At 43.4% G+C, this 14,294-nt stretch overlaps 1 protein-coding gene across 1 annotated transcript; it reads right to left on the bottom strand.

Moving 5' to 3' along the window:
• Positions 1-9,121: 9,121 nt before the first annotated feature.
• LOC124683045 (germin-like protein 8-8) lies at positions 9,122-10,045 on the bottom strand. The gene is made up of 2 exons (XM_047217621.1): positions 9,928-10,045; positions 9,122-9,809 (listed from the first exon to the last, which is right to left on the bottom strand). The coding sequence occupies exons 1-2, from the start codon at positions 10,043-10,045 to the stop codon at positions 9,247-9,249; spliced, it is 681 nt and encodes a 226-aa protein (XP_047073577.1). The 3' UTR covers positions 9,122-9,246.
• Between the last annotated feature and the right edge of the window lie 4,249 nt (positions 10,046-14,294).

Genomic DNA, 14,294 nt, shown 5'->3' with positions numbered 1-14,294 from the left:
TATAGGCGAAGGGGCAAAGTCGGGGGACGCTCGAGGGGCCCACCCCATAGGGCGGCGCGGCAAGGGGTGGGGCCGCGCCCCCCTATGGTGTGGCCGCCTCGCGTCCCCTCTTCATCTCCTCTTCGGTGTTCTGGAAGGCTCCGTGGAAAATAAGACCGTGGGCTTTTGTTTCGTCCAATTCCGAGAATATTTCCTGTGTAGGATTTCTGAAACCAAAAACAGCAGAAAACAGCTGGCGCTTCGGCATCTTGTTAATAGGTTAGTGCCGGAAAATGCATCAAAATGATATAAAGTGTATGTAAAACATGTGAGTATTGTCATAAAACTAGCATGGAACATAAGAAATTATAGATACGTTTCAGACATATCACATGGTTGGGAGGCCAAACTCATAGGGAGAGGTGCATGTACTAGGGTATGTAAATGAAAGGTTATGATTGGTAGTCCATACACTGAGTGTGATAAATCAGGGCCAGTTACCCCTGACGGACTATTGCAAATATTGTGGCACAAGTGTACGACCTCTGCAGAGTGTTAAACTATTCGAATAGCCGCGTCCGCGGTCATGGACGGTTGGAAAGGCCATACTGTTCCGCCATCAGAACTTTTCAAAATGTGACATGTGACTGGTGACTTGTGACTTGAACCTGAACTGTGACTTTGACTTGAATCACAACTGAGTTGTGGGAATGACACTAATGTTCGCACTTGAGTAATTTTTGGCAAATAAAGAGTCTTTGACTACTAAAGTGTTTATGAAATAAAACTGGCTTTGTGCAAATAAACCTAGAAGCTTAGAACCATGATTGAGCTACTAGTACTTCTATTAGTGATAGTTTGCGAGTACTTTAAAAGTACTCACGGCTTTGTTCCTGGCTATTCAAATGGCCAGACAATGAAGAGGAGCACCACTACCAGGAATACGGACAGCAGGACGTCTGTGATAACTAGGACTACTTCCTGACGTCAAGCGTTGCCTGTGGAACAGATGGACTGCTACTACGTTTCTTCCGCTATGTGCTATGTAATTTATCTTCAGATCAACTATTGTATTAAGACTGGATCATGTGATCCTTTGATGTAAGACTATTATGGTTTGTAATGAATGATGTTCTGTGATATCAATCTATTATGTCTCGCAAAAACAATATTCCTGGGATTGCGATGTATGGCATAATAGGCATCTGGACTTATCCGGGTGTTGACATGTGGCGGCCAATATAACAGAATGTTTTAATAGGCCAACATAACGGGCAGCAACGCGGTGCGGCTACCTTAGAAAGCTTCATCTTCTTTCCCCTTCGCAACGCCATATTCTATTTGCAGCCACCCCAATTTGTTCGCAAAATCAACAGTGTGCCCTCGATCATACCAGTCATTCATTTATATGTGTCAATCCATCAATTAACCCTCTTTTCAACTCCTTGCTAACGGTTCCACACTCTGACGGTTCCACTCCACGATTGGGGCGACATGACTAGTCATACCAGCCATCGCCGGCTACCCCCGCCGTCGTCGTTGTCGCACACGACTCTACTGGAAGACAACGGCACTAGGAGCAGCAACCTTCGCCGCCGATCCTCCATGCGTGCGGCCCTGCTAGAAGAGGAGGACACTAGCAGCCACAGCAGACGCCGCCTCCAGCCCTCCTCGCAGTCATCATCGTAGGCGAATCCGGTCGAAGGCGAGGACATCCACTCCCAGATCCTTCTTTGTGTGCCCCCGTAGCCGCCCTTCCCCCAGTGCATGGCCGCCGTATGCAAGAGCTGGCGAAGCACCATGACTGAAGATAAGTTCCATCAGCACTACCGCATCCACCACCGTGAGCCTCCTGTCCTCGTCCTTTCCTGCGGCTTCAGGCATGGCCCTTCGAAATTTGCATTCCACCCACCGCGGATTGGATGGTTTTTAACCAGATCTGCTTCCTGACGACGGCTCTTTCGATGGTTGAGTTCTCAAAGACTTCCGTCATGGACGCTTACTCTTTGAGCAGTGGGGTAAGTATTTATGCACCGCTTGGGACACCATCACTCAAGACTTCCACGAAATTAGGGTGCATCAACAGTTCTTCGATGCAAAGATTGTGCACCGCTACTGGGCGGTGCTCTGTGGCGACGACGCGGCGGACCACGTGCAAGACCACTACCTCTGGAGCCCTGTTAAAGTTTTCTTGGTGGGCACCTATAAGGAAGATAATCAAGGTTTCGTCATCGCAAGTGTCTTCTCTGATAAAGAATGGCATGATGTCCCTGCAAAGCTGGGCCATCATCTGTGGCTTGTGAAGCTCTAGATGATGAAAATGTCCTTGTTGGTAGCACCATTCATTGGTTGCTTTGGTGGGGCAGAATGAAACTCAGTTTGATCTGGTTACTCAAAGCCTATAGCTATTGTTGATAATGAAAGCTCTGGTGGTGTTCATAGTAATCAATCACATCCGTTCGGACCCTGGCGGTGTTTTCATGGCCACTTAGTATTCAGTGTGTGCAACCAAGTGCCCCTCCGCTTGCAAATGTGGGAGAAGATGGACGACCACTCTTCTGGTGTTACCAGATGGGTGTGTGTGAATACTATTCAACTTAAGATGATGATTCCTAGATTGCCGATGGATAATTTTTCATCCATAGTTGGCTACGCTAAGGATGATTGTTACAATTTTCTGCGGATTCTCAAACAAATCTACATGGTTCAGATGAAGACAATGCATGCTAAGACAATCTAGTTTGAAGGGAATCCAACGTGCGTTCCCACCTATCATCCTTTCGCAAGAATCTATACATGGTAGTCTACTAGTTCTTCATAAGTGTTTCATTATGTGTTGTATAACTTCGAATTTGTTGTATGAGTTTGAATTTAAAACTGCGGTCATTTTATCAAACTATGTTTTTTGTGGTTGCATTCATTATCCAACGGTACGAGTAGTGACAAGCTTTTTCTGCCATGATTTGCTTGTCATGTGTTAAATTAGTTTTACTTTGAGAAACTGGATATTTCTATACTTAATTATGGTGTATTTTCCCCTTTGCCAAAATTGTCCTGCAGATGATAGTATTGAGAAATATAGGACAAATTGTTTGCTAATTTTTTTGAATACTATCTCTAATAATATGTGAGGAGGAGGAGGATATATTATCATATATATATATATATATATATATATATATATATATATATATATATATATATATATATATGGAAAATAGTGGGCTACCATGGGTGGTAGCTATGCATATACATCCAACCATTAGATCTTCTATAGGGAGCATAAAACTGCATAGAGAGAGCACAAATTATTAACAGAAGTATCCAACGCCGTCACGCCGGGAATTACATATCTACTCATTAGTTATCCGCCATAGCCATTGTGTCTCCAACCCCACCCTCCCCACACTCGTCCTTCCCCTTCCCAACCTCCGCCCACCTCCTTCCCTCCGGCGGCTGGCCGCACCTCCTTCCCCCCGGCGGCTGGCTGCGTCCCTGCGCCGCCTCCTCTCGCGTGGCAGAACCGCTTCTCTATCCAAATCCCGATTTCTCCCTCAAAAAAAATCTTCACCATCCCCGCGTCCCCCTTTCTTCCTCTCTCCCTCACCTGGCTCCTGCCGCTCCCACCGATGCAAGACTACCCCTGCCTCACAGAGCGCGGGGATAAATCAAGGCGGCGTGCAGGTCGGAGAGAGGGAAGGAGGCGGGCGGGAGCATGGTTGTGGAGGCCTTGCGGCGACCGGTGGGGTCGGCTGGCGCCTGCCCTCGTCCTCTATCCGGAACAGCTACGGCGTTCCCGCACGGCACCCGTTCCCCCGCGAAATCAGCAGCTCGTCCCCGCAGGTCATCCACTCTGCCTCTTTGCGGTCCTTGCCAGGGAAAAACCACGCCACCTCCACCGCGAATCCATCAGCCGCGACTCCCACCGTGTCCTTCTTTCCTCTTTCCTGCCTTTATTTGATTTTGTGATTCTTTAACTTTCTTAATTTTTTTCCTGGTCTTAACTTGCCCTTTTTCTCTGATCTTTGTTAGCTTGTGGGGTGATTAGACAAATGGATTTGAGGTTGGATTTCCTTGTTGCCTCCATAAGTTGGAATCACGGTCGAATTTGCTGTACGCGATACGGTGCTGGTCCTTGGAGGCGACCCCATACCTGCGTATCTGTATCACGCACAAGAGGTCAGGGAGAGCTGGGGTCCCAAGAGAGGACTGGAGCTCCTCCCGGCCGCGCGACGTTTCTCCCAACCGTCGCCGCGCGTGATTCCTCTTGGTGGCGCGCCATTCTCGTGCCGCCGGCCGCTCGCTCTTCCTCCCGACGTCAGACCGCCCGACTCCTGATTAGGCCCTAAGTCACCGCCGCCCAATCTCCCCAGTCGTCTCCATGATTTTTGGACTTCACTGTCTTGCTTTTTGTTCTGCTCTGTCCAGATGTTTTTGTGGATTTTGTGCTAATGGTTAGTATTGATTAGCATGGCAGCAAAACATCTACATATTTCTGTATTCTCCTCAGAAAGGAAGCAATCGTTTTTGTTTAGCTTTGTTTAGTGCACTGGATGTGCCTATGTGAGGGAAATCAGTTGTTCTTCTTAGATCTCTTCTAATTTTTCTCTAGGAATTTAGTTTTGATCTGGTCCAAACATACTGCTGAAACTTTTGGGTCGTTGACTCCGGATGCCCTCTATGGATCATTATTTGGTGAATTTCTTGCCAATCACCCGAATGGTATGTACTAAGTGTGTTTCTCAATTTTACATTCCCCTTTTTTTTTCTGATCTGCACTTTGCTTTTTTTTTCTGACCTTACTCCGTTAAATTGTGGGGTTTGCTGTGTACATGGATTTTAGGTTGATGTTTCAAAATCGATCAAACAAAAAGCAAGTGGTGATGAGTTACAGTTAGATATGAAAGGGGGATTTATTTTTTGCCCCAGTTTACTTATGGCCATTGGCCTTTATGGTTTGCCCCTATTTAGATTGGAATCGATTTTTTGCCCCTGTTTACCTTGATGATTTGCCCTTTCTCAGTTAATCTGAATTATTTCCCCTCCTCTGTTCTCAGCCATGGTGGCGCTTGCCACTGCATCCTCACCACCACTTATTTCCGGCCATAGTCAGGTCAATCCTGGTCAGCTGAGGGCAAATGGAGACAGGGGTAGCGGCGGGTAAGCAGCAGCTGAACAAGCGGCACCACGGCGGCGACCTGATTTGGGTCATGGTGCACTGTTTGGTATCGTTATTTTGCTTGCATTCATCGATAACAGATTGTGGACGTTTCTTAATATGACAGCCTACTGTCGGTATCGGCCATATCGATTGGAGAAACGAAAAGCATCTCCTCCCTGCTTATGCGACAGCAAAATGACGTACACCGCAGCCAGATGGCAGTGAAACGTCTACCTCCCCCTCGCCGGAGAATTTTTGTGAATGTAGAACAAAAACAACTAAATGCATACGGTTCTAGAACTTTTCGCCCAGATGCCTATGCGGGCTGATCCCTACCTAAGATTAACCAGAAAAGATTGCCACATGAGGCTCTGTGATGATCGTATTTTCCTACAGAATAGTTTGTGTTTTCGAGTTTTTTTTTATTTAGCCGCTGTGTAGTTTGATCCTCATTCCTACATTTTATGTTTCGGAAACTCTGACCGTACCGTGTGTTAGTTGTCATTTTATGTAAAAAAAGCATGCCGTGACGTATGATGGTTGGCGTTCAATAAATCTGCCTTGCGTGAATGAGCAAATTTAATGTTTTTTTTACCGTGCCTTTGCTTGTTTGTCAAATTGGAAACCAGAATCTTTGGGTCGAAAATTGATAGCCACATGCGACCAGATTTTCACCGCACCGTACCGTATGCAATGTGTGAAAAAAAAACCAAAAAGACAACCTAGCTTCGGCGTGGCAGCCATGCCATAGAATTTTTTCAATTTGGGAAACAAACATCAAGCAATCATCGACGCTACACTGGTGAAAGTACACCTACACATACCTACCGTTCAGACAAGAAATTGTCATTTTCATACCAAAACGACAAGCTAGCATCGGTATGGTAGCCATGCCACTGAAATCTTGTTTTTTTTTCATTATGATTCAACGGTTAGTTTTTGGCAAGGAAGGTTCAAACTCACATACCATATTCTGTAACGGAGTTACATGGGAGGATGGACTCTTTTCTTTGATCTGCACCTGGAGAGAGTTGGAGCCCCACTATCCAATGGTTGCTATCCTATGCATAGCTACCACCCTTGGTAGAAAATCCGCGTCGATATATATATATATATATATATATATATATATATATATATATATATATATATATATATATATATATATATATATATATATATATATATATATATATATATATATATATATATATATATATATATATATAGGTAAGTGCTTGTGGACTTTTTCTGTAGATATAATTGCCATCGGATCTATGTATTTTATTACCAATGAAATCATCCTATGTTCCTTATCCTCACAAAAGCTATATTAACTAGTTGATGTGGCAAGCCTTTAGAGGAGACATGTTAACTAGTCAAGTATTCATTGTTTGATCTAAATAATCTATTAAACATCTGTTCTTAAATGTATGATGTTAAAAGTTAATATAGCTTTTGTGATGATAAAGATATCATGTTGATGATAAAGATGCTAGCAAGGAGTTTGAGTAGTGTTGATTCACTATTTTTGTGTATATTTGGTTCTGTTTCTAGGATGAAAATGTTTGCCTTTGCGCAATTTGTAGTTGGGATGGATGTTGTTGTTTAGATAGTATAACTAGCATGTGCGGTGTGCATTAGCTCATCGGAGAAGTTGGACCCTTTTCTTTGCCCTTTCTTTTAGTTTTCTATGACTGGGATCTTAAAAACTTATCTTAATGGTTCAACCCAGAGCTTTCAGCTTTGTATGGAAAAGGAATGTTACCAACATTGCATGTATCATCTCTAACTTTGATTCACACATGTATTATTTCATTTTGTTAAACAACACTTCATGTCGATCCGTTACTTGACCTGACTGCCGTAATGCAATTGAATATATACATGGACAAAAAAACACTACAAGAACATGGATTTTCAATAATGGAACGAGGCCGGCGATTACGAAATCCATCAGCGAATGTCATTTATCGTGACGGTTTTGCATTTTCGCTTCATAGATTGAGTTCTGGCCCGCTTGGGCCCGAGAAATTGTGATAGATGGGCTCTAAACGTCAGCAATTGTCCACAAACTTCCGTTGCCGCCCAAGTCAAAGGCCTCGTGGAGCAAGCCAACATAAATATTAACGAGCTACCATACGGCCAGTGAGCGCCCGTATCGCTCACCGTATCGGGTGCCACCGCCTTAGATAAGTCAACCCTAGCAACTTTCGTGAAGGGACCTCTATATAAATCAACGCCCAGACGCCGCAAAGAAGGGAGAGAGTCGCAGTCGCCATCACAAGACATCTGAGGAGGAGATCCATCACCGAGCCGCCACCATCACCATCGCCACATCCATTCCTCCACCTCCATAGCCATACCCATGTACTTGTAATCTCGGTCTCCTCGATTTGCGATAGTGTAAGTCTATTTTGTATTTATATTAAATCCATTTTTACAATATTTATGATCTTTGATCTCGTTATGAGTGAGTAGTCCTCACGGGCTGCCTGGGCTCAGGTGAAGCCTCGCAGCATTTATGTGCATCTTCTACATGGGAATATTCTGTTTGAGTTGGAATAAGATTTTTCCTTGTTTATCATCTCTTGCCTCGATCTAAATTCTTGGCATGTACCCAAGATCCGAGCATTAATTAAGATAATGAGCGGGTATGGGTGGTGCTTCAACCTCTAGATCGAAAGCCAACGACAGAACATATTAGTAGAATAAAGACCTAAGAGCCACTTGAGATCATGGTAATGTCATCAAATATAATGTTTTTGTATTTTTAAATACTTAATGACTGCTTAACACCCTGGCCGCAGAGGTGTGGTAGTGGATCAAAAGTCTACAACAGTAGTGGTTGGCGAAAGATGTAAAGAATTAGGATGTACCGCCCACAATATTTATCTTTATTTTAACATGACCCATATTGGCTTATAATTATCCTTATCCCATATGTATGCACAGTTGTAGGTGAATCCTAGACCCTGGCTTATTCCATCAATTGATATACAACGAAAACATCAAAAATTAAGTTGGAAGGTCCGGTAACATAGAGATAAATAACGTAACCTTACACCAAGAAAATTCTTCTCAAGGTTCTCTCAAACCTAGTTCTTCTAGGAAAAAAGCTACTATAGTGCATCTGTAATCTAGATCGAAGGTATCACATTCCAATGTAGTATTTGTATACCGTCACTACGATAACTACCAGGGAATAGAGTGGGCCCACCATTTTAACACAACTGTGCCTCCACTTGGACATACAATCGGAGAATAGGGGAGAAACTTGACATCACAAAAGATTCCTCAAGCATGTTGTACTCGTAGGTGGTGGGAGACGCGCATGAGGCAGGTGGCGTAGGGTGCATGATGGCATACCTTTTGGGGGGAGAATCGGGAGCAATGGCATATCCGGCGGTAGGAGACACGTGCGCGACGGGAGTCCCGGTTGAGGTTGCATGACCTCGGAACTAACGGGGGGCGGTACATGGAGTCCCATGAGGAAGGACGAAAGTCACAAGAGAGAGAAGATTGGCGGCGGCAGCGCGGGAGTCAGAATTAGGGCGCTGAAGTGTCCCTCCCGCCAAGCTCTAGTGCACTACGCGGGAAACTGGAAACCTATACTCGCTTACCGTGAATATGCGGTTTCGGAGGGGGTTTTTAGCCCATATTATTTTATCCGGGTCAAGCCTTTATGGGGTATTTGTTTTTTCTTTTTAGTCTGAAAACCGCAAAACGGAGGTTCAACGCATTTGGCGGCATCTCCTTGGGATGTTCAAACTAAAAGAGGTCCCAAAAGCCATACGCACTTGTAGCGGTGGCCGAGCTCTTGAGACATAGATAAATTTATTGTCATCGATCTATTAGCCAGTATAACATTCATTCAATCAATTCAGTCCAACTGGTATGTAAATTATTGAATATGAGTTCAGGCTGAAACAAATTATTATTTATAGTAAATTATTTTTAGAGTACAATAATGTGCTAACATTTCATATGACCAGAAAACAGTCCAATGGTACATGGAATTTATTTTTGTAGCTAACAAGTATGACAAACAAATGCATTATGACATACTAGAACATCATATTCAAGGGACTTGATGCAACATTTCATTAATTGTGGTTGTCGGCCCAGAATTGAGCTTGAAGCCAGTCCACAGTCTTCTTCTCCACCTGAAAGGCCTTGGCGAGAACATCATCCGAGATCATAGGTTTTGATCCAAATACAGTGTTGGCAATGGTGATTGCCCCGGGGTTTTGACTGCTAAGTGCCGCAATTGCCACCGCTGGTTTGTAGGGGTTTGGGTTGAATTGAAAGTGGATGAGTCCTTCTGGGAACACAAACACATCACCCTTGTTGAGTACCTTTGACAATAATGTGTTGTTTGGGTTCGATGTTACGAAGCCCACATAGAGGGTTCCTTCAAGAACGGTCAGGATCTCAGTGGCACGCGGATGCGTGTGAGGTGGGTTCTCGCCCAAGGGTGCGTAGTCGATGCGCGCCAGGGAGATGCCTAATGTGTTCAGGCCAGGAATCCGCATCACATTGATCAAGGTGACATTAGAGCCGACCTTGTTTGTTTTCGTGTCCCTTGGCATGTCGAGTTTTGCGGCCAAGAAGAAGTCTTCTGCTTTCACATCTTTTGGGTCTTTGCAGACAAATCCGTTCAACAGAACTGTGCAATGGAGAAAACACTCATAAAGTGAGTCCAAATGATATTTAATAATTTTTAGGCTAAATACATTTGGATTAAAACCTAATAAGGATCTTCACACTGTGTTTTAAATACATACCACGTGAGCTGTTTTCCGCAACGCAAAAGTCTTGGAGAGGGCTCGGATCAGAAGCGATAGCTTGCCATGAGGCCAACACGAGAAGGGCGACAAAAAGGAAGTAGGAAGAGAAGGCCATTTTAGTGCTTCCTCAATGCAGCTGTTTGTGGCTTTTGTTGTATTGGTGTGTGATTGTGCTTAGGAAAGGCTATGTATTTGTAGCAGCAGAAAGAGTAGGTGTGGAGTCGAGAAATAGTCAGCAAAAACATATGGAACGATAGAAATAGTCATTAACTTAAACGAGCAGGTTGAGTATGCCGACTAAGTAGCCCTATGCTGCGTCTGTTGAACCGACCAACTTCCACGATGTAGCAATTAGACGGGTTTAGATGTGAAAGTGCTTACTAACGTTGTGTCGCTGACATGCATGACGTTGAAGCTAATAACTGATGAATATTTCTTTCCGTTGAACATACCGCGTACTTGCGTCGTTGCTGAACTTAAAGATATGTTAATGAGAACACATGGGCCGTTGTGCGCACAGACCATGTCAATCTAGTGCTGCTTCAACGGGCCATGGATTTGAACTAGTAACACGTTGGTGCACTTAGGCACGGTAGGCCAGTAGACCATAATGGCCTCAGGCATGCGTTGCTGCGCCGCTGTCTCCAATAAAAGAGGGATTTTTGCTAAGATGATTTCGGTGGAATCTCACTTTTAGTGTATTTTATCTTTTCTAGTTTAAAATATTGTGTCAAAATTAACACTAGAAAAAGTAAAGGGAATTTTGCTAAGCTGATTTCGGTGGGATCTCACTTTTAGTGTATTTTGTCTTTTCTAGTTTAAATATTGTGTCAAAATTAACACTAGAAAAAGTAAAATGTACTACAAGTAGAACTTAGGTGGGATCCCACTTGACATGCTATTTTATCCAGGTATAGTGTGTCCTGAAGTATGGATGTTAAAATTGAAACTAACTTGCTAGAAATCTAAAAACAAAGGAAAACAACATAAACTACCCTGAAAATTAATGGAAGGGTGATATTGGTTGATATTTGTCTCAAAATGTATATCGGCGTAATCCATATATTGAAAAAACATCATATCCCTCCACCATTTCTTTCCTTGAATTGATTTCAACAGATGCTAGAATCCGCGATGAAATTTGCAACTATTAATGTTACAGATATATTTATTTCTAATAACAGGTACATAGAACAAACAAGAAAGGTAAATCCCGAAGAACAAAGTGATTGGTTCATAAATCTCCTAAAAATGGCTCATTTTTTCGAAATGGAGGATGAGACTCGCAGCTTCTGCATCGAACATATGCATATGACTTCTTTATTAATTTATATTCAACAAAGGACAGACAAGGAGTATACACCAAAAAAAACCTAAAGCCTCCAACAAACACATACATACCCGACAATGGATGAAGATCATGTCAACAGGGTCTTATGCCCCCAAAAAATAAATCCCTCCATCAGTTAGGAACCGGGAGCATATCACATACCCGGAGACGCCCTCTAGGCGAAATGAGAGCGTTCATCCCACCAATAGACCCGTAACTAGCACCTTACGCACACGCTCCAAAATTCGTCACCCCCCCCCCCCCAAAAAAACCGTTCAGCCATCTTTTGGGCAAGGATCGGCATAACCCTCGCCAGACCTGCCGCCGATACCACCACAATGCCAGACAACGCATCCACTGTATGCTACATTTGCGAAAGCAACCGCAGATCCCGCTACGGAGAAGAAAGCTTATTTTGTGAAATACGAGGAATCATGTCGCAAGGATGTGATACGTCCCAAACGTATCTATAATTTCTTATGTTCTATGCTACTTTTATGATGATACTCACATGTTTTATACACATTATATGTCATATTTATGCATTTTCCGGCACTAACCTATTGACGAGATGCCGAAGAGCCGATTCTGTCGTTTTCTGCTGTTTTTGGTTTCGGAAATCCTAGTAAGAAAATATTCTCGGAATTGGACGAAATCAACGCCCAGGGTCCTATTTTTACACGAAGCTTCCAGAAGTCCGAGGGAGAGACGAAGTGGGGCCACGAGGTGGCGACACGCCAGGGCGGCGCGGCCTGGCCCTTGGCCGCGCGGCCCTGTTGTGTGGGCCCCTCGTGACGCCTCCTGACCTGCCCTTCCGCCTACTTAAAGCCTCCGTCGCGAAACCCCCAGTACCGAGAGCCACGATACGGAAAACCTTCCAGAGACACCGCCGCCGCCAATCCCATCTCGGGGGATTCAGTAGATCGCCTCCGGCACCCTGCCGGAGAGGGAAATCATCTCCCGGAGGTCTCTTCATCGCCATGATCGCCTCCGGATCGATGTGTGAGTAGTTCACCCCTGGACTATGGGTCCATAGCAGTAGCTAGATGGTCGTCTTCTCCCCATTGTGCTATCATGTTAGATCTTGTGAGCTGCCTATCATGATCAAGATCATCTATTTGTAATCCTTCATGTTGTGTTTGTTGGGATCCGATGAATTTTGAATACTATGTCAAGTTGATTATCAATCTATCATATATGTTATTTATGTTCTTGCATGCTCTCTGGTTGCTAGTAGAGGCTCGGCCAAGTTGATACTTGTGACTCCAAGAGGGAGTATTTATGCTCGATAGTGGGTTCATGCCTCCATTAAATCTAGGACAGTGACAGAAAGTTCTAAGGTTGAGGATGTGCTGTTGCCACTAGGGATAAAACATCGATGCTTTGTCTAAGGATATTTGTGTTGATTACATTACACACCATACTTAATGCAATTGTCTGTTGTTTACAACTTAATACTGGAGGGGGTTCGGATGATAACCTGAAGGTGGACTTTTTAGGCATAGATGCATGCTGGATAGCGGTATATGTACTTTGTCGTAATGCCCTGATTAAATCTCATAGTACTCATCATGATATATGTATGTGCATTGTTATGCCTTCTTTATTTGTCAATTGCCCAACTGTAATTTGTTCACCCAACATCTTGCTATCTTATGGGAGAGACACCGCTAGTGAACTGTGGACCCCGGTCCTATTCTTTACATCTGAAATACAAACTGCTGCAATTGTTCTTTACTGTTCTTCGCAAACAACCATCATCATCCACACTATACATCTAATCCTTTGTTTACAGCAAGCCGGTGAGATTGACAACCTCGCTGTTACGTTGGGGCAAAGTTCTGTGATTGTGTTGTGCAGATTCCACGTTGGCGCCGGAATCTCTGGTGTTGCGCCGCACTACACTCCTCCGCCATCAACCTTCAACGTGCTTCTTGGCTCCTCCTGGTTCGATAAACCTTGGTTTCTTTCTGAGGGAAAACTTGCTACTGTACGCATCATACCTTCCTCTTGGGGTTCCCAACGGACGTGTCGACTGCATGCATCAAGCATTTTTTCTGGCACCGTTGTCGGGGAGATCAAGACACGCTGCAAGGGGAGTCTCCACTTCCAATCTCTTTACTTTGTTTTTGTCTTGCTTTACTTTACTTTATTTACTACTTTATTTGCTGCACTTATATCAAAACACAAAAAAATTAGTTGCTAGTTTTACTTTATTTACTGTCTTGTTCTCTATATTAAAAACACAAAAAAATTAGTTACTTGCATTTACTTTATTTAGTTTGCTTTATTTACTACTGCTAAAATGGGTACTGTTGAGAATACTAAGTTGTGTGACTTCACTAGCACAAATAATAATGATTTCCTATGCACACCTATTGCTCCACCTGCTACTACAGCAGAATTCTTTGAAATTAAACCTGTTTTACTGAGTCTTGTTATGAGAGAGCAATTTTCTGGTGTTAGTTCTGATGATGCTGCTGCCCATCTTAATAATTTTGTTGAACTATGTGAAATGCAAAAGTATAAGGATGTAGATGGTGACATTATAAATTTAAAATTGTTTCCTTTCTCTTTAAGAGGAAGAGCTAAAGATTGGTTGCTATCTCTGCCTAGAAATAGTATTGATTCTTGGACTAAATGTAAGGATGCTTTTATTGGTAGATATTATCCTCCCGCTAAAATTATATCTTTGAGAAGTAGCATAATGAATTTCAAGCAATTAGATAATGAATATGTTGCTCAAGCATGGGAGAGAATGAAATCTTTGGTAAAGAATTGCCCAACCCATGGACTGACTACTTGGATGATCATCCAAACCTTTTATGCAGGATTGAATTTTTCTTCGCGGAACCTATTGGATTCAGCTGCTGGAGGTACTTTTATGTCCATCACTTTGGGGGCGGCAACAAAGCTTCTTGATGATATGATGACAAATTACTCTGAATGGCACACGGAAAGAGCTCCACAAGGTAAGAAGGTAAATTTTGTTGAAGAAACCTCCTCCTTGAGTGATAGATTGATGCTATTATGT

Source organism: Lolium rigidum, chromosome 1 (assembly GCF_022539505.1).
Source record: "Lolium rigidum isolate FL_2022 chromosome 1, APGP_CSIRO_Lrig_0.1, whole genome shotgun sequence".
In the NCBI taxonomy this organism is placed as follows: Eukaryota; Viridiplantae; Streptophyta; class Magnoliopsida; order Poales; family Poaceae; genus Lolium; species Lolium rigidum.
This window is presented reverse-complemented; position numbering and strand designations above follow the sequence as displayed.